General features: G+C 39.9%; 2 protein-coding genes across 4 annotated transcripts in view; one reads left to right on the forward strand and one right to left on the reverse strand.

The window, feature by feature from the left end:
* The window catches only part of ppfibp2b (PPFIA binding protein 2b), an 82,369-nt gene extending 78,440 nt beyond the window's left edge, over nucleotides 1-3,929 (reverse strand). For 2 of the 3 annotated variants that reach the window (XM_073471513.1, XM_073471510.1), the window contains exons 1-2: nucleotides 3,761-3,929; nucleotides 2,558-2,603 (exon numbers count right to left, since the gene is read on the reverse strand). The gene's annotated coding sequence lies outside the window, so the exon portion shown is untranslated. The remainder of the gene's footprint in view (nucleotides 1-2,557; nucleotides 2,604-3,760) is intronic. The other variant, XM_073471512.1, reaches the window with a different exon arrangement.
* Nucleotides 3,930-7,835: 3,906 nt separating this feature from the next.
* Nucleotides 7,836-21,262, forward strand: part of bmal1a (basic helix-loop-helix ARNT like 1a) — a 34,174-nt gene continuing 20,747 nt past the window's right edge. The window contains exons 1-6 of the mRNA XM_073471780.1: nucleotides 7,836-7,918; nucleotides 17,689-17,874; nucleotides 19,354-19,417; nucleotides 20,178-20,325; nucleotides 20,856-20,876; nucleotides 21,093-21,125. Coding sequence (XP_073327881.1) covers nucleotides 19,372-19,417; nucleotides 20,178-20,325; nucleotides 20,856-20,876; nucleotides 21,093-21,125 — 248 coding nt within the window. The 5' untranslated portion in view covers nucleotides 7,836-7,918; nucleotides 17,689-17,874; nucleotides 19,354-19,371. The remainder of the gene's footprint in view (nucleotides 7,919-17,688; nucleotides 17,875-19,353; nucleotides 19,418-20,177; nucleotides 20,326-20,855; nucleotides 20,877-21,092; nucleotides 21,126-21,262) is intronic.

The raw sequence follows: 21,262 nt of genomic DNA on the forward strand, positions 1-21,262 counted from the left end.
CAAACAGACATGGATTGGACTACAGCGATGCTCACATGCCCCACTTTTTTTCGAGAAGGGTCATGTGTTGTGTGAAATGTATTCCAACCAGAGAATATTAAAGAAGTGACTTGTATATACAAGATTATTGGTTATTGCCAGCTCCAATACTTTCCATTGATGCTGAAAAGCAGACATTTTTCAACAACTGTGCGTGTGTGTGTGTTAATAAATTTGGCTCTGCTCCTACAGTGTTACATCATCTTAATCACTCCTTCTTTTTTTTCTCAGTCAGCAGAGTCAGAGCAAATGGAAATAAAATTGAATAATACAAGCTTTTATCCTCCACTCCTTTGCTAACAACACAGCTAATTCCCCTTCTTTCAATCTTTGTTTGCCATTTAACACTTCCTCTCCTCACCCCTGCCATCCATCCCTTTTAACATTGGGCTGAAAATGTGCATGTGGTGGATATGTCTATATCAGAATTTTTTAGTCCTATCTGTATAAGCATCTGTTCCAAAAATCAAGTATTCTTCAAGCTCTAATTCACATACTTAAAGGTTGTTGTTTTTTTATTTAAGACCCAGTCTGACTTCATGTGTCCACCCCACTTCTAAGAAACCAAACCTCTGGGTCCTACAGTAGACAATGTAAGGTTACTTCAAAGAACCACGACCATCTATAGGTTCAAAAACAGCCCCCTCATTGCCAAGATAATGCCCCAATAAATAAATAAATTGAGATTTGGTTTTCTAAACACCAGAAAAAAGGTGAGTCATCTCAAACCTTTAATATTCTCCCTGCTTCTTCCCTCACACAAGAGGCTTGTATCTCTAAAGAGAGTGTGCCAAAACCCGTCTACAGGCAGCACAGGCTGCACAGTAACCACACTCAAACAGGGGATTAAATTTGTTGTTAAGTTCCATGACACGCCATGGTGATACAATGTATTTGCATATTTTCAAATAGTTTATCGAGTATTTGCACCAACACAGTACTTTCCTTTATCACATATTAATTCCTCAACTCGTCCCACGTCCACTCAGGTGTGGCGTTGCTGTAGTGTGCACTGTCAAATAAGCAAAGCAATGTCTGACAAAATACAATTTAAAATCCTAATCCATTTCTTTACTTTATCTCTATTCTTCTCTCTTTTCCAGAAATCCAGGAAGGGCCAAGGAGTGCTCTTTTCATTTATTTTTCTCTCTGACAGGAATATGACTCCAGCCTGTGTAGCATCTATCCTCTGCTCTTCTTCTTCAACCTTTTTCTAATTTCCTTTCCTCCCCTTCTCCCTCCCTTGACAGCAAAACAAAGATAACCTCTAATAAACTACAGTCATTTCATTCTTTTCTGCTTCTTTTCTTTTCTCTCTCTGCCACTATCTCTTCTTCCTCTCCCTCAGCATGTGGAGGATTATTCCTTGTAGATTAACAGCCTGACTTTGTCTTCCTGGTCTCTACCCTTTTCCTCCTTTTTCTCATCCTCTCTCATCTCTCTTTTCTACCCATTCCTCTGCCTTAATCTTGCCTACTGTATATCTTTCCTTCTTTACTCATTCATGTCTCTTTTACTGTGTCCCTCGTCGCCATCAGAGAACATAGATTACCTCCAGTGAACTACACTTAGTGGTGTGATTAGGAGCAGTGGTTAAGATGACAGAGCAATCATCTGAACCTATATGGCTGCAGAGAAAACCACCACTCTTGGTATTACACAAGCGGCTTTGATCACAGGGATGAGTGCCATCATCTGCTGATCCAGTGTGCGCGCTCTATGCATGCATATGTGCTCTAAAAGCTACTCTAAAGTAGGCTAATAACACTGTCAAAACAAACTGTCTTATAACTGTTGAAGTTAGATATTTAGGGCATTTATCTATTGCCACTTCACTTCAGCTCCTGTTTTATGGCCTCTGTTGTTTCTAAGTGCTCATGCCACCCAAGTGCTAACCAAAGCAGGCTTAATCAATTCACTGTCGACAGCGGCAATGATGCCTTTCAACTGTCTCCCTTTTAAATGAGATTTGCAATAGAAAAGAGGCACCGGCCTGCTGTATTCAGTGGCAGGAGGCTCCTTCAGCTCTCTAAAGTCGCCTGTCTCTGATGTCTGTGCGTGTGCACGTGCATGCCCGTGTGTGTATGTACACTATCTCCAGCGTTAGATGAAGCAGCAGATGCTTCAGCAGAGGGGAGCCACACATCAGCCTTGATATCATGCCATTAGCATATCAGCATCCCCTGGTTTTACTCCCTCCCTGCCCCCCCCCCCCCCCCCCCTTTTACTCACGCTGTCAGAAATTGATGATCTGCAATTACACAGCATGTGTCAGTGCAACTAAACATCATTTAATAGCTCCAAGCTGCCAGAGCATGACTGAGCAAGCAGGGAGGCACCAGTGTCACAATAAAAGTACCATGTTTTCTGTCCTGGAGCATGACGCTCGCACATAAGTCAAATTTCCAGCATATGACATAAAAGTTCATACTAAATAATCCACAGTACATCTATCCTGCGTGTACTACAGTACATGACTATTACACCTATGACAGCATGAGCAATTTGAGGTACTTACGGTAGGGTGACCACAGGGATGAATTAATGTACTGTTCACCACAGGCCTGTAGCATAATCAAAAGAATATTCTAGTGTTAATATAAGTATATTCTTGTTCATGTAAGTACAGGTGTGAAAGGCGTGCTAATATCACTGCAAACTCACTATAGCACACATTTAAGTCCAGACAAACAGTAAATTGAACGTGTATTGTCATTGTTTCTACTCAGGGACTATATTCCATCAACCGTGGCATCACTTTTACAGCGAGAAAAGAAAGAAGGAAACAGTGACGGGAAAGAAAAAACAGCTTCAACTGCTCTTTCATGTCAAAACCAGACAATTATTCAGGATGGACAGCCCAAGAGAAGTAATGACAGTCCCTTCAATACCGCATATAGATGCAATATGTAGTTTTGGGGAAGAATTTTAAATCAGAAGAGAAAGATCTGCATTGACTGATTTTTTTTTAATGCCTGAACAAACTAAGATAAACAACATTTCTTTGTTTTCAAGACTGAATGAACTGAATAAACAAACCAACCAAAGGAAAATAAGGTCCCAAAACACTGTTTGAAGCTGGAAAGGTGGCAGGGTCCACCACATATAAACAAAGTCAAACAGCATGAAGTTTTGTTGTCCTTTAAGGTCAGTTTGTTTATTCAGTTTATTCAGTCATGGAAACGAAGACAGTTTGTTTATTTAGTTTGTTTAGGTATGAAGAAATTAGTCAATGAAGATCTTTCTCGTCTGATAAATATTACCCAAAACTACATAGTGCACCTTTAAAGGACAACTCAATTTCATGCTGTTTTTACTTTGTTTATATGTGGCGGACCCTGCCACCTTTCTAGCTTCAAACAGTGTTCTGGCACCTTAATTTCCTCTGAGAACAGCTTGTTTATTCAGTTATGGAAAAGATAAATATTTCTGAGTTTTCATTACTACCTCATTAATATTGTAAATATTAAAATTCTGAGTTTAAAATTCATAGTGCCCCTTTAAGAGACTTGCCTATAGTTTGGCAAACTCAAATGATAAGTTTATAGCAAACTTATCTCAGATTCACGACAACATTTATACAAAATGCCCAAAGAAATGAACTACACGACACTTGCCTACAACACCATGCTAACCTTACAGTGTATCACAGCAGCAGCAGCAGCAGCAGCAGCACACTCCTACAGTAGGCTCATTAGCTCCATGCAGTTATGTTACTTACAAGATGCGTCTCCTCTGAAGCTTTGTCGAACTAAATCCTTTACTGTTGTTTGCGGGCGACACTTGAAGATAAAGTGGGCTCACGGACACGCGCGCACACACACATGCCCCTCACACACACATAAACACACTCACACACGCTCTGGACTGTTGAGCGCTCCCTGGTCTGGACTGTGCGCTGCGCTGCGCTGAGGAGCGGGCTTCCTCAACTATCACCTGCCATGTGATAGGCACGGTGCCTTCACGGGCCCCTCGTAATATCTCAAGCGCTCGATTGCGTCTGCTCAGAATAGATTGATACTCGACAAAGTAAGCGAATTTGTCAACAAACACTCCGACTAGTACTTGCAATCAATGCAAGCGATTCATTTGACACTTAAGTGTTTCTACGGAAGTAGCCGTCCGACAGACAGCAATGTTGATCACTTACAAATATAACAATCAATGTTTAAATGCCCCACTGAAATACAAATAACGTGCTTGCACTCTTGTTTTTCTCAATATAGTCTGCTATTAATATTCTGACAAAGAGTAAATATAAATTATCGCATTTTGGCAACACACCACATAGACGGACCTAACAAACTAATTGGAACTGCCTTTATCCGACAGTAAGAAGGCAGCAACGTGTAGGCGGTAATACGAATAATTTCCTGTATCATTTGATTTAAAGACATGAAACTACAAACTCCAGGAAGTTTCCCGATTTTGCCTGCCTGACAACCTCCCATATTTCCACTACACCTCGTGATATAAAGAGAGAGAACTTTAGGAATAAAACACAAATGGCACAATAAACATGTTGTTTTAATATGACTCAACACTACCATCTAGTGGCATAATGTATGTTTTAATAGACAGTACTGAAATTTAATTCACACCTCTGTTGACATGCACAGGACAAGTGTTTGTTTATCTAACTGATTTGGATATGTGTAGCTAGAATGTTTCATGTAAAAAGTGTATGTGAGAAAATAAATAAGAGGTGCTAATGTAGTACTGATATAATTGTTTCTGAGCCAAGCAGCTCTATTTTGGATCATATGTGTTGAAATCTACTTTATTTTTACCTGTCATACATTGTTTGTAAATTGTTTTCCCCTACAAGTCCAATAAAGTGTTAGTGTGAACTTCACCAAGAGATCAACTTGTGTATTTATGATGTAGATATATATTTCATGTGAAAAAAGTTAAGTTTTGAGAAACGGCTGAGGACCTGGACAACTTTCTTCATGTTCAACTTGTTTCCATCGTTTCATCCAACAATTTGACTTGGATCAGGAGAGCCAAAGAAATGGGTCCTTAGTCAAATCAGGTTAATCTGCTCTTACAAAACTTGTGTGATATAAGATGTGCTCTAGGGCACGAGACAGAAGTGTACAAAGTCATACCAGAGTCAGGTACACTTCCAGATTGGCTGGTTTCACTCGGGGGATGTCTCAATATATCAACATCAGAGTTGTGGAAGCTTGATTTCTATTGCCAAAAACTGAATGGAAAAATATCATTGTTTTCATTGACCAAAGGGAATACAATGTACTAAAATCATTTTAGCATATTATCGGGGGGAAAACTCATGTTGATGTTTTACATCTTTTTACTTCATATTTTCACTGATTATAATGTGACATTACTGAGCACTTTGAAAAATCAACTTCTTGTTAGTACATGTTTCTGTGGCTCTTTTAATTTTTTCAAGAATATGGTAGAACAACTAATTGATTTGGACTCAGACAAATGTGAACAGGAACAATTTTGTCAAACTGCTTTTGTCATCAAAAAGCATCAGTGAGATAATGATCCTTAAAATGTTTTTGTTGTGTATCGCCATTACTTTAACCAGAGTATGAAAACAGCAGCACAGCTGTGCACTGGACAATTACTGGCAGAATCACTCTCTGTTACTCCCTACTGAGAACTGTCAGATCAAGACAAAATGCCCCAAGATATAAACATGACAAGAGTATAAATGGCAAAAATTTGACAAATATTAGACGTATTATATTGTGACCATTTTAATCTTGAAGGAGTAAATTACATTGTTTACATGACATAAGTTATATGCATTTCTAACCTGACTCCTTCTATTAAGGTTTTAGCAACCCACCACATATAAGCAACTCACATCTAAACAATACAATACAAGAGAATATGGCTAACACATTTATATTACTGTATACAAGTAAATGTAAAAGCTTATGTACTGTATTTATGTACCTCACTCTGGTTTAAAACCTGTTATCTACAAACAGGTCAAACCAGAAGCCTGTTTACATCATCTAGGTTACTGACGTCTAAGAGCAGTCTAGCTATTGTTGACAAAGTACTGAATTTCTGTCTACCTTCAATACATTCCTGCCTTTCTGTCTTTACATATATCAATAAGTCTTCCAAGAAGCAAAAGACAAGATGCAGCTATACTTTGCATATGTTCCCTAGGTCCTGCAGGTGTGTGAGGACACCATCAAAGAGGCAACTATAGCTAAAATCATTACAATAAGCACAATAACTAAAATGAATACAGTTAATAACAGAGATAAGTAACTGACAATAATTAAATCCAGGCTTATTCAAGTGGCTGCCCTTGGCTGAAATGTGGCCCTTTAACAACCTTAGTTTCGCCCATTGTTCATTTTGTTAGCAGGCTAATTAGCCCATCCATTAGTTATGTCTGTTGCTAAGAACTTCTGGCCTTAATAAAGTAACAGTGGTTTTATATCCATAAGAGCAGTTTGTTTGATATCGGAGAAATGTGTGTCTCATTCAACAAAATAGCAATGGATTAATTTTGCAAATGAAAGGATGTGTATGGAGTAGGTCTGTTGTCCTTACTTCAATCACTGTACCTCATGTTTTTTGCAGCTGGGTAAGCAAGGTGAATTCCTGACCCACATGAACTTATCAGGCAAGCAGGTAAGTCTTGGGGTAAACCTTTTGTAAAGTAAACATTAATGACATTTAGTATTTGCTGACATCCTTCGTTCTAAGTTTTTTCTTGGATTTTATGCGCTTTGTTTGACAAAAATGCAGAGCGGGCAAATGCCCCTCTGACCTCAGACTGTAAAATACCTTCAAGGGACTAAATTTGTTACATGTCATTTGTGTGTGGCAATTTTTGTACTCACAAATTTGTTTTTGAATATACTATTAGCCACTAAAGCTCAATATCAGCTCAAATGGATAAGAGCCTCAAGGCAGATTCGGCATTACTACATTGTAAATTGTATCAATAGTTACATGGTGCATTTTCCTGAATAAATTGATGTGTAATCGAATTACCACAGACATTAAGTCTTGGAGGCCCCCTAGTTGGTAAAAATGACCATGAATGTCTGCAGAGTGTTTGTGTTCCTCATCTTTATTTTCCTATTTTATAATATATGAAAAAGATCATAAAAAAACAGATCAATCCCATATTTGTATGTCTGACATTTTAAATTGCAGTGTCAGATTACAGTATGTATTGTGTGTTTTCATATTTGGACAGTAGAAGCAGTAAAAAATATGACCAGCAGGAGGCGTCAATGTGCACATTACAGGCAACTATAGAAGATGATCCTAACAATGGAGTTGCTGTGTCAAATTAAGAGGAAGCAACTATTGAAGAAACATAATAAATGAAAAAAATATATATATATTTTTCTGAAATGGTTACACTGAGTAATGGTTATTTTGTAAAACACTCCAATTTATTTGTTTTTAAATAATCTTAAATCATATCACATATGGTCCACAATAAGTGTCAGAACGTGAAGACACCTGGTATTATATTTAAAGCATCAGAATACAATATAAGGCAATTAGGCTCAGGGCCAGCCTGTGTTGCACGCCTTCCAACTACATGACTCGTGATGCAGTGCTCTCCACACACTCTCACACGCAAGTAGCCTCTGCATTCCGTTCTACCCCGGCTGTCATTGGCCAACTAGCACGCCCGTCATATTTTCCCAACCCGAACTTGCGTGTGATTGGCTGAAAGGGCACCTCCGGCGATAGCACACACGCCATTGGTTAAGAAACTAGGTTAGTGGTCCGACAGGCATGACGGTGAGGAGAAACTGGGTCACCGATCGAAAATCGTTTATGTCACAGCTCTTGGGGTTGCTATTACATATTACCAGCGGCTTTCAATGGATAGACGAATCACATTGGACCTACAGTAAGTACAGAATTATAAGAAGCGTACGGGGTATCGATATTGCAGCTTGGTGACGTTGCTTTGTAATAATCCATGATGGATATCGTCGATGTTTTCCCAACGCTGTGGTCATGTCAGTGTGGTTTTCTAGAGCAGGAGGAGGGACGTTAGCTCGCTGGCCAAGTCTTGACAGCTAGCGTTTCTTAGCTAGCAGCTGTATGCTAATATTAGTCAACGGGACTTAATGCTGTTATGGACAAAAGGTGGGGATTTGAAAGCGCCCCCGGAGTGTCAGTCTAGCTTTAAGTGTTGTCAGCAATCACCGGGGCTCTACGAAAGCTCATGCACGGGTAAGTGCCGGTCCGTGCCTTGTTAAATGTTAACTGAACGTGACCTAAGTGCGAGCGCCTTAGTGAACAATGCTACCAAATGCTAGCACGCTAGCGATGTAAACAGGCCTTGGTGGGTAACTGGCACACCGTTTCTTCGACAGCATCCATCCTGCCGTGATAACTTCAAAGCCACCTTCGGATAACACTGTACAGGGTGGTTAGGTTTTCGCTGTGTCGAAACGGAACATAGGCTAACATTTGGTTATGAAATATCGTGACACAGTGTTGGCATTGGCAGTGGAAATGTGGCGACCGCTCGGTGTATGCAGTGCCCGCAGTGGTTGCTAAAAGATGAAGATGGTCTTGGGGCTTTGGGATTTTGGGATTTTGGTTATATTGTGCGCCAGATACAGTCAGTGGCTTTTGTTGTATGCTTTTCAGCAGGGGGTCCCCAAACATTGGCTCATGAATCAACGGATCTTAATGAGGAGGGTTCCAGGAGGTTTCCAACAGGATGAGAAATAGCTGCTTTTCATTGTTATTTAATCTTCTGAGTCATACTCACCAGCATGAATCCTCACAGACACAGTCTTCTTCCAGGGGGGGTCTGTGGTCTGTTGTGGATCCATTCCAGGATCGTCGATGTGAGAAAAGTCTGGCAATTGTTGATCAACAGTCTGCAGTGGCTTCTGTTTTTCAGGGTTATTTTCAGAGATTTTAATGGCCTGTTTATCTTGCCTGGATTGTTTTAATGTGCAGCTTGTGTTTTGCAACTTTCAGTAAAAAAATCTTTCTCATTAGTCTGCCTCAAACACAGTGTTATCAGTAGTTTATGCATTAACCTTCTTGTGACAGGGAAGACGTCCGCTTTGAACTTCAGACTTGGACTTACAACAAGTATTATTTTTTTACTCATGGACAGGTAGCAGCCGACATCAGAGTGCTTATCACTCTTGATCGATGTTGCCACGAAGGCATTTTGATAACAGAATCTTGTTGCTCTGAATCAGCAGGACTGCACTTAAAGTGAGACTCTCGCCAAAATGCAACCTAGGCTTTTTTTGTGAAGGAACCCGAGTCAGACCTTTGTGTAAAAGCATAATTATGACGAAAAAGCCACTTTTAAGATTTACCGTATTTTTGTTTTCAGGTCAGAATCATTTTCAATGGCGTGCTAGGGGCAACTTTACGGTAGCATCAAAATCGCTATTTTTAAAACACTAAGAAGACTCGACACAACATGAAACTTTGCTCGAAGTATCACCAGAGTCGATCCCCGAGTGCGACGTAACATGAAGCTTTCCACCTTTACTCTCCTCCATGTTACGCCACACTCGGGGATCGACGCTTCTTGACTGGCAGGATGGCGGCGAGCGGAGCAAGCTACTGCTAGTGAGAGTTTCACTTTAACCATCCTGTGGATAAGTGCTGCATGATATAGTTAAACTATCATGTTGGGGTTATCTTTGACAGATATTGCAATTGCGATATGATTCACGATTAGGGGGAATGATCATTTTTGCATCCCGATTTTCGTTTTTACTGTAAAAACTCTGACAATAATGATAACGTGACATTTGTTGGGGTCTGTATCAAACAGATATGTCTTCTTACATATGGAAAACGAGATCTGTAGGTCAGGGCATGTCTGCAGCACTACTACAGTACTTCATTATAATGCGGTTTTGTCACAATTTAGCTTTTCATAAAAATATTTTAGTTTCTGAAATTAGAATGTTGCACTTTGCCATAATGAAATTTTGTGTCCATGGAAAAAAAAAATAGTTCACAGGTTAATGAGACAGGAAACATTAGGAAAAAAGGATGTATTTAATCACTTTCAACACTTTGTATACTGGCCCACCTAATCTTGACTTATAATGTATGATAATATGATTTTCCCCAGTTTGGAACCTTATTGACACTTAATTATTGTCTTTTGTGGCCACTTCACAGATGCAATTCCCTTTACTTTTATAATTTAGGCAATTGACTCATGTATTTGTACAAAACCTTGCACGTCCACACAGGTGTTTCCAGTCATTCTGGCTGATTGGAGCTTGAACTTGTACAATTTGAAGTAGGCAAACCTGTGCTGCCATTTAGGTGAGGTAACCAAGTCAGACAAGATGTCGTCAATCAAAATTTATTTGCTTGATGATGTGAAAAGCAGGGAGGATAGGAATTCGCTTGGGCAGGGTTATGAACATAACATGCGTGAGCTAGCATGACAACCTGGCTAACAGCATGAAGCAAGCAGCAAGTTGGAAATTCACAGGTGAATTTGCATGATACAAACAAGGTAGGATCAACCCATGACAGGAAAAGGATATGTCTGACTCTCTTCCTCAGTGAAATGAATGGGGGAACATATTTTAATGTGACTGTACTTTCAGAATAAAAAATGGGCAATTTGTCCCATTCTAACAGGAGAGTCAATAAAATACAGTCTGTACGCGTACACAAGGTCTGATCTGGCTCCGATGGCCTGTCAACTTGCCTTGGCAGAAAAATAATTTGGCACGTAACCCCAAATAAAACAAACAGATTATTGGTTCTTGTCCAGATTAAACAACAAGAGATAAGATATAGTATTAATTGAGGTGCTGGGCTGGTGAATTTTGTTGCCTTTGGTGAGAGCCAGACTAGCTGTCGGTTAACAGCTTTTTAGTCTTTGTGCTAGGCTGTTTGTGGTTGCTTTGCATTTCCTGGGAACAAACATGGCATGGTATCCATGTTTTCCCCCAAATTTCCCCAAATGTTTGACTATTTAGTCATTAAGTAAATCTTACAGATATTTATGGGCATATACCTGGGTCACAGATGACTTGTATGCTCCTTGTAACTTGTGGTTAAAACTTTGGTTGGTTGGAAAAATGCAGCAGTCATGGTGAACTTGTTAGATGAAGAGCTGCAGGGTGAAGGGTTCTTTAGTTTGGATGAACTCACACTTCTAACACATCATCAAGGTAAACAACACCTTCGACTGCGCCATTCCTGGCAAATGGAAAACCACAGGCTCTTTCCAAGGTTGCCCTGACGCACCTATCCAGAGTGGAGCTGTTTGGAAATTTTGCAGAAATGCAACTGCTGAGATCCCCCACATCGATGAGACTGATAATTTGGTGCCAACTTTGGCGACTGTTCTTCCCTGTGTTCCTACTTGCTCAAATTCTCAATGGTTGATAATGAAATATAATTCATTATCCCTAGTTACAACAAACAATTACCATTTTAATTTTGTGATTATTTTTACTAAGATTAATTTGCTGATGTAGAAGCCTTACAGCAACATCATCATCAAACCAGAAGATGCAAATCTAAAACATGCACTTGTAGAGCTCTGTTGTGGTGTTTGCGTTGTCCTGCTTCCCTCGAGTCCACAACCACTGTATTCAGACATTCAAACATTTAAAAACATTGCATCTTATAGGTAGTGTATCCAGAGGTACATTCAGTTGAACAATCTAAAATGTCCTCCAGGGGGAGGGGAACAGCATAGGCAGTAATGAATAATCATACCCATGGAGCCCTGCCAAGTCGAACACGGCATGAAGTTTATTACCTGATAAAGCCACTGTTCTTGGCCTTGTGCTTTGGTTGGACAGATCAAACTCATCCTGACCCATAGTCACAGATATATGTGTTAGTTTAGAAATACTGGGAGAAACTCTTAGGAAGTCTATGTATTGGACTGAAACAAATCTGATGTGACCCTTGTGCTCAGGTCACTCCAGCCAGTTTAACTTGACTAGGGGCCTAATCAGAACGATTAACTGAAAATACCTGTGTTGGTGTTCAGGGACTTAAAGCGCTCTCTGGCAGTGAGCAGCTGCTGGCTCTGTATTTTGAATTGACAGAAGCAAGATGATGCAGCAGTGGCCCTGAGCTGCCTCTTATCCCATCAGCCTGTAAAACACAGGCAGCTGCTATCCACTGTCCACCTAGTATAATCTCAACGTGCAGTTAAACACAGCAGATTGTAGCTTAAAATAGAGGAAATGGTAAGCAGCATTACATAATAACTATAGCAAGTTTTGTAAACAAGTATCATAAATGTTTATTAGGGGTGTGTGGTACATGAAATTCACAGTTTGGCATGTACCTCAGTTTTGGAGACATGGTTTTGGAACATAGAGGAAAGCAGGAAAAAATGTATTTTGAAAAAATGTGAACAGTCGTGGACATAATTCTAACTGCAGTAGTTAAAGAACTCAAATACTGGCATAATGTCAGTTAGAAAAAATAGATATCAAGTATCAGTAATGCTCCACGACTGACCTACTGATGATTGCTGAAAAACTGCAGCCTCTGCTTGTATAGGGCAGGCACAACAGACTGACCTAAATGCACATGTGAGAGCTTGTATTCTCTAGGACGAAGTATGGTTGCAAATCTGCAGTGATAAACACTCGTATAGTTGTAAAAGTATAGTACGCTGCCCAAAAAAAGTCACACACTCTAATTATTTTTTTTGGACCGACTTTAGCTTTGATTACAGCACACATTCGCCGTGGCATCGTTTTGATAAGCTTATGCAATGTCACACCATTTATTTCCATCCAGAGTTACATTAATCTTTCGCCAAGATCTTGTATTGATGATGGAGAGTCAGGCCGCTGCGTCACGTCTTCTCCAGCACATTCCAAAGATTCTCAGTGGGGTTAAGGTCTGGAATCTGTGGTGCCATCCTGTGTGTGAAAATGATGTCTCATGCTCCCTGAATCACTCTTTCACAATTTCAGCCCCCAATGAATTGTAGGATTGTTATCTTGGAATATGCCCATGCCATCAGAGAAGAAAAAATCCATTGATGGAAAAACTTAGTCTGACCTCAGTTTTTGGGCACATAATGTTGCTGAACCTAGACCTGACCAACTGGAGAAACCCCAGATCGTAACACTGCCCTCACAGGCTTGTACGGTAGGCACAAGGCATGATGGGTGCATCACTTCATCCGCCACTTTTCTTACCCTGATGTGCCCATCACTGTGGAAAAGGGTAAATCTTGACTCATCAGACCACATGGCCTTTTTCCATCGCTCGAGTCCAATCTTTATGATGATTGCCATCTCCGATCAGGATCTTTCAAGATTTTTTTACGACCCCATTTCTTCCTTGAACATGACGGTTCACCAATATCGTTCAAGGTTTTAATAATGCATTGGACAGTTCTGAACCCAATTTTAGTAATGTTCAGCGATCTCCTTAGTTGTTTTCTTTGCTTAATGCAGGCCAATAATTTGACCCTTCTGAAACAGAGTAACATCTTTTCTATGACCTCAGGATATGTCTTCCGACATGGTTGTTTAAGAAATGAAAAGCTGCTCACTGCATCAGTTACGGTTAAATAACTTGTTGCCAGCTGAAACATGTTAATCACTGCAGTAATTATCTAATGGAAGGCTCTTACCTATTTGCTTAGTTAAATCCAGGTTGTGTATAACTCCTACATGGGTTAGAGGTCTGAAATTGCAGTGAGAGGTTGCTTGACCGCTGTGGGGGGAAGGACTCGCCCTCATTTGGTTTTTGTCTTCTATGGCTAATCGACACGTTCATAAATGACTGGCCATGTTTGAAACATGTCCACAGACTTTCTGTTGAACAATGTCGGCATACGGCTATTGTCCAATCCACTAATGTTTGTCCATATTTGCTGTAACTAACCAGTAAATTGTAAAAGCTAACACATAGTGGATTTAAATATTATTGGAGGATCATCCAGCTGTGGTTTCTCATTTGTTCTTTTCATAGAGATGGCAGCAACACCACTTGAGTGTGGCTTATCTGCCTAGCTGTGTCCAACAACTGATGCAGTGCCAAAAATGTCCACACTCTAATTACTGTTCTTCATGTCCAAGTACATAAATAGACTATTTTGACAGCTACTGTTTGGGTCACAGGACATATCAAGTCCAGGAAGTTGTATCCAGGAAGTTGTATCCTATTCAGTACATGACCAGATGTCATGTACTGAAAGGTTCGGGATGAGTACGTGTGCCATTACACCCCTAATGTCAATGATGTTCAGGAACTTGATTCAGCTCCTATATCGTATGCCATGGTTGTACAGTAAGCTGCAAAAGTTCAACCATCCTAACCTCTGAATGCACCAACAAAGAGCCTTGCTGATTCTTGCCACTGCAAGGACATTTATTTCAGAGAGCAGCTTAAAGTTATTCAGATACCAGGATGTTTTAAACATGACTGTATTGCAGTATATTACAGAATTGCCTGAACTGTGCTACTGGTGCTGTGGGCAGAATATTTTGATTGTTTTGTATTCTGAGTTGCCCTGTGATTTCCAACCTCGCCCTCCTAGTACAGAAGCTGCAGTTTCATTTCACATTTCAAATGCACACTGACCTTGTTATTAAGAAAACTGATGGGGAATTTTGAGAGTTGTTGCAGTGTGAAACAGATGGAGTAGGAACCGGCTGATGTAAACTGTGAGCGGGTGTTTTTGAAATGAAAAATGTGACTGTTCTTTCTTGCTTCAGCTGTTCACATTTGACATATACATTGTATAGTGTCAGTGTTTCCCTCGTATACATTAAATTTTGTTTATTAAAACGATTGCCTCCACTGCTTCAGAATTTTATGAAATGCCATAAAGTCGCAATTACAAGACACTGCTGAGCTCCACTGAACCAAAGGGTAAAATGACTGTAACACCACAACAATGAGCTCAGAGACACTAAAATGCTCTGTAGAGCTGCAGAGCCAGGTAATAATTATTCTCTGGGTTAATTGCTATGAGGGACACATTTTCCATTACAGTTATTTGTCGCATTATTAAGTGCAGCTTTATAAGAGTCCACTCAGTAAAAAAAATGTGTAAAAATTGTCATCAGGCCAAGCTCTAACACAAAACATGCTTGTAATGCTTGCTTTTCTGAATCCTTTCGTATCGTTACAAAATGAAACGTTTGGGTTTTCATTTAAACACTTGTTATACAAATTACTGCTCGAGCAGCTAAGCATGTGGAGGCTTGAAGAGTGGTCATCAGAGTTTTTCGTGTAACACAAAACTCCGCAACCTACAGTAAAGTTCAGTCATCTTCAGTGTTGGTTCATGTGACTACACAATCGTGGGAATCATCTAAAAAAGATTACAGCTATTATAAGCAAAGAGGTAAAGTGAGCCAAAGTAGCATGACTACATTTGTGTACTCTACATTGGGTAATGGCTCTGCGGCACAGCCATTCATGGATAATTGCACAAAAATGCAATTCATTTCCAGTCTAATTATATGTAGGTGAGATTTTCTTTGATTCTATTTCCATGATCAAAGCTCATATACTAGTTTAATGAAGTTGGATGTGATTGATTTAGGGGTTCAGTTTGTTATCCTCTCCACCACTTATTATTATTTCTGTCAGAGAAAAAAAGAAAAAGGAGCAGTTAATTGATTGCACATCTCCCCTTAAGTCATACAATTTTGGAATATTGGAGAATTTATCAATAATGATATCTACACTGATGTGAATAAAATCTTTTCCCACGTCTCCTAAACTATTTCCATCACTGGTCAGGGTACAAGGTTTGTCATGTGTGAGATTAGGATGCTGACTTGCTGCCTGGATGTTTCCTTGCTTCATGAACGGGGCTTACTGGCCGCTTCCTGACTGTGTGAGTGGGCGGAGAGTGTAGAACAGGGAATGGCTTGCTGACTCACTGATGAAGTAGAAGTAGGTGGTGGATGGAAATTGAGGCTGGCTGGTTTTGAGACCATAGAGACTGGCTGACCCAGTTTCCACTCCAGCACCAGTTCCTTTCAGTGTTCAATCATGACATAGTGGTTTCCCCCTTCTCGCCCAGAGCTTTGTCCCAGTAAAAGAGCTCACCGGGCCTGTCCTGACCTACTCTGCTGCTTCAACAGTGCTTCTTGAGCTTTGCATTTTGTTGTCACTGCACAGTAAACATTTAGATGGCTCACCACGGTGTTTTGTTTTTTCAGAACTCTCAGGAATCAATTTTTCAGACTGACTTTGATTGTGTCATTATTTTTCCTATTTTAAGGGAAGGTTGACAATAAATAATTAGGTAAATGAGAAAATACTGGACAAATTAATCAACTGTGAAAATAATCATTAGTTGCAGTTGCCGTTTTTCAGCATTCAAGAGTTTGAGGGGTGGTATCTTAAAATACAAACAAGAAGGTAAGCTTATAGCAGGCAAACAGAGTGATGACATAACAGCATAACAGTCTGATGTTACATTTTTCCCTACTACACAGTATGAAGAATAACTAGCTCTACTTTGCAATACAAAAACAGTGCTGCGCCTTCCATGTCTTCTACATGGATCTGCTGGTGAGGATGCTGACAGCTCGCCGCAGTCCGTTAGCATCATGTAGGCAGGCATCAAGTGCCTCATTAAAAGCCATTTTACAGGGTTTAAAATGAATCAGCTGGAAACACTAAAAAGTTAGTAGGAGACGGTGCTTTCAAGAAAACCACATGGAGCTAATGTTAGCTTAATTAGCTAGCTACAGATGATCATTTCTGCCAGTTGTCATTTTAGCTTATAAAAACAGTGATCACAGGCTTAAAATGAAAATCAGAAATTGGGCCCACTAAGAATTTTGAAAACGGTGTAGGTTTTCAAAATTGAAAGCTTGACAGCCCTAGCATGGCTTTCTTACAGCCATCACTGTCAGAACCAGCTGAGCTGTCAGCAGCAGTTCCTGAAGTGCAGCCTGTTATGGGCTTCATGTCTTCTCAGAAAACTTCTAAAATGAGAAGACTAGAGAGGAAAAGTGCCAAAACATTGTTCCTCTAGTCTTCACGTTTTCTGTCTTCTAAGTCATTGGTTCTCAACCTGCGGGTTGCAACCCCCAATGAGGTCGGGAGATCATTTCCAGGGCTCACCAGATGGTTGTGGGGAAAAAAATCAAATGACATATTTTAGCCTGGGGAATGTTTTTTACATTATATTGCCTGTGCCAGTGATATAATAAAAATAGATTTAGAGTGTATTTGTGAGGTCGCAAATGGGAAAGGTTGAGAACCACCATTCCAAGTTGGAGGTTATTTATTTGGAACGTATTCACATGTTTGCAAGATCAGAGGTAATTCTGCTATCAGAAAATTCTTGAATGGAAGAGATTACAAGTTACTAAGAAGGAAATTGTGAGTAAGCGCTCAAGTGTTAACATTAAAGAGCACCAACCATGCAAAATCAGGTTTGCATACAAGCTGAAACTGAGAATGCAATTAGCTGCTCATTAATGGAGTTTCAGGAAATGATCCAATTAGCCCAGATTCAGATCTGACAGTTTTCAGGTCAGCAGGAGTGAACATTAGGAGTTCTTCTGTTTTTGTGTTTTTATATTTTGCTGTCAATCAAGTTTTGTGATGTGTGTTTATGTGGTGTTGTTTATGTTTTCTGATGTATCAGATTTTGCCTGTGAAAGATTAGATTCACACCTGACTATTCTCTTTGTCTCTCTCCAGGTGTAGACGAGTTGCACCAGCTGCTTAAGGATCAGATCATATCGGTGCAGATTAACCACATCAAAGTGGATGAAAGTAGGTCAGGCTGAATCAAACCAGACTCAGGCCAGATCAGAACGGAGCAGACCAGACTGATCCAGACAATACCAGGCCCGTCTCGGAGACCTGTTCCAGTTTCCTATCCAGGTAAGTGAAGCGGCCCTGCTCTCCATGCGCAGGCTGCTCCCACTCATATTTCAGAGAGCTGAATTTGAACCGAGGAAGGCTGCCCACTTATCTTATGCATGAGTGTGACTCATGTAAGAACTACCTCAGAGTTGAATACATGAACAGAAAATGAAGGCATTTTTGGTACATAGTCATCCTCCCATGTTTAGGGTCATGAAATGAAAGCTCACCTTCCCTGAAAACAAATAATCCCCTTTGGCACTATTGCATTCTGCTCTGTTGACTCTTAGCAACTTGTATCATAAGCTTGATGGTCATTGTTTTTTTTAGTCAGATGTTTTTAAATAGGTGGATTTTTGTTACCCTCCAGAGTGAAGAAAAAATCCATCACTAAACAACCAAGTGTTTTTTGGAAATACACAGTCAAATATAGCTAGCAGTTGAAATAAGCTAGTTGGAATTGCAACGTTTGCAAGATTACAAAGTACTACCCACTAGGGACTTTGTAAGTACGTTTCCATCTCCATTATACATCCATATATCTTTGAGTCTGACAAGCCATGAAAGCCCATTGTTGTTAATCCATGCTGCTGGCTGGTATTTACCAATACTGGCAAGTAAGGAGTTTTATGCTGACTCATCTATGAGGCTGATGTACGGCAGCTATTTGTCCAGTCAGTATTGTTTTTAGACCACCACTAGGTCAATATCTGCTCGAATAACTAAGTGTTAATGAAAAAATGGGTAATTTAAGTAAATGTATTGTGTCAGTGATTTTTCTCCTCAACAAACTCGCAATGTAATACTTCAATACACCATTAGTTATGTTTGCATGCACACATTAGGTGCAGTGTACTACATGGCGGTAAGCTGCGACATCACTTTTGGGTGTGGTTTCAGGTGCTGCAGAGCACACTTCTTGGTCAAAGGTAAAGCAGACTTAAAACTAATAACCAGAGACAGCAGTGACACACATTTTTGTTGATACGACAATAGAATAATGCTTTTATAAGCGCACATGACGCAAAAGTGTCAAGGCAAGAGTGAGTCAGTAAGCTCGCAGTGTCTTGACGTAGTTAATCTACATAAAAAATAGTCAGATTCAGTGGAGAAAATACCAGTTTATACTTTTCTGGGCTTAAATAAGGGAATTGGAACACATGACACATTACTATTACTAATGAAATAAGATTAACGTCTTTCATGTAACTGATATGGTATGACCTAAATCTCCTTGGAGAATAATAACCATGACATATTTCTATAGATGAAGTTACTCAGACAACCGTGGCTTCCTGTTTATTCTTCCTCTACATTTGACCTAGATGACTTGTTGTTTGCCGCATGTGTCCAGGCAACTGTAACTGTGTGTCTGTGTTTTCTTTGTGTTTTGACTTTTTTTTTTTTTTTTTTTAATTTGAAGTCTTTGCGTTTTCAGAATGACTCCTGCTGGGGCTGACAGTTATTTGCAAACGTGATGTCTTTGTGTGTTCACAGTTGAGGGCTCCAGAGTGGATGGAAGGAGATGATTTTAACACAGACGCTGTGATGAACATCTGTGGTGAGTGTGGTGTCATAATGTTCTGCCTTTAAACAGGGACACTCCCTGTTACAACAGCATGTGTTTTTGACCCACCCTGAGGGAGGACGTGTATTGTCTTTGATTTCCTTTCATGTATCAGTTCTCTTAAGTGTATTGGAAGATTTATTTTGTTTTTGCCCCAAAAACTTGTGTCTGCATGCCCGGCACTCTTATATCTTATCCTAACTTTTATAGGGATTCCTTGTCACCTAGTTCTGCAGGCAGTAAATAGAACATGACTAATCCTGCATGTCTTGGTTATGAGTGGACAGTTTATTTACATATTTGAACGGGCACCCCTTTCGCTCAACAGCCCTTCATGATTCATCCTTTAGTGCTTTCAGATCCAGTTCCCTTTTGCGCGTTGTCTTTAGAGTGACTGTCCATTCTATGTGATTTACATTTCTTCTGTTGACATATGTTTTCATTATTATCCATGGAAACCGTCTGTGCTGCCCTTTTTTGTTTTTGAGTTTTCTTAATCTGTTGACATCAGAGCTTGCACACTTCATGTTTTGTTGCCATGTAAACAAAAATAAAGGAAGTGTGTCTTCAGAGAATATCACACTTTCTATTTTATTTCCACTCCTAAATGCTTTTACCTTCCCACAGTAAGACAACAGCTGTCAAATATTACAAAACCCCTCTGCACAATTCATTTCTTACCTACTCAATTAAAAAAGGCAGTTAAGAATGGTTTGGCTGAATAATCAAGGTTTGTTATGTCTTTGCTCTGCAGAGGACCTGATGGCAGACCAAAGGATGGACATCTCGTCTACAATGACTGACTTCATGTCCCCTGGCTCCACCGACCTCATCTCCAGCTCCATCGGCACACCTGGCATGGACTACACCCGGAAGAGGAAGGGCAGCTCCACAGACTACCAGTAAGGACGCAGGGAAGGAGCGAAAAGAGGAAAAAGAATGACAGGGAAAAGACGGAACAAGAAATAATGACAGTGAATGAGGATGAATGAAAAGAAAGTAAAGAAAAATGAATCTTGAAAAAATTGAGGCATGGAGAGAAAGAAAGGAGGAGGAAATAGGGTGGGGGGGGGGGAAGACAGAAAAGAGAAAGAAAGAAAGAGGAAAGAGGAAAGACAGACTGATGAAAAGAGACAGATGGAAAGATAGGCAGAAAAAAGGAGATGGAAAGAAAGACTGAAAGAAGGAAAAAAGACAGAATGAATGACAGAAGGAAAGAAAGGGAAGCACTGCCTCATTAACCTCATGACTGATGCAGAACCAAAGTTCATAATTTACCTTGCTTTAATTGTTTTGACTATGCAGTGTCTGTCACAGTCCCTACTGAAAATATGTGCACTATTAAACACCGTCACCTTTCTCATTGTATATAATCACATTTCTCAGTACCTTGATGGCAGAAACTAATTATTACATTTTTCTTTCTTTGCAGAATTGATGGCTTCTCATTTGAGTAAGTTCAAACATGACTGGCTGTTAATAGATTTAGCAGAGTTTAATTTATCAAAATCTGAAATATCCCACAATTGATTTTGCACCATGAAATATTGAATAGACTGAAAACAAACTTACTGAACCCAGTGAACCATTAAGTGCTGTAAACCTTCCTTGAAAATGTTCTCTGATGTTCTTACTGAAGCTAGTAACTCCTGTCTTCTCTCCTCCTCAGTGACATGGACCCAGACAAAGATAAACTGGGAAGGTAAGAGGCCATCATTACTATGGTGATAAAGCTTTAATCTTCATTATTGTTGTATTTCCTGCAGTTGTATTCGATTCCCTGCAGCTCAGATGATCGAGTTTCCCTCTTAAATGATCAAATCATAAGAAACATATTTC

The sequence above is a fragment of the Pagrus major genome, chromosome 8 (assembly GCF_040436345.1).
Source record: "Pagrus major chromosome 8, Pma_NU_1.0".
NCBI lineage: Eukaryota > Metazoa > Chordata > Actinopteri > Spariformes > Sparidae > Pagrus > Pagrus major.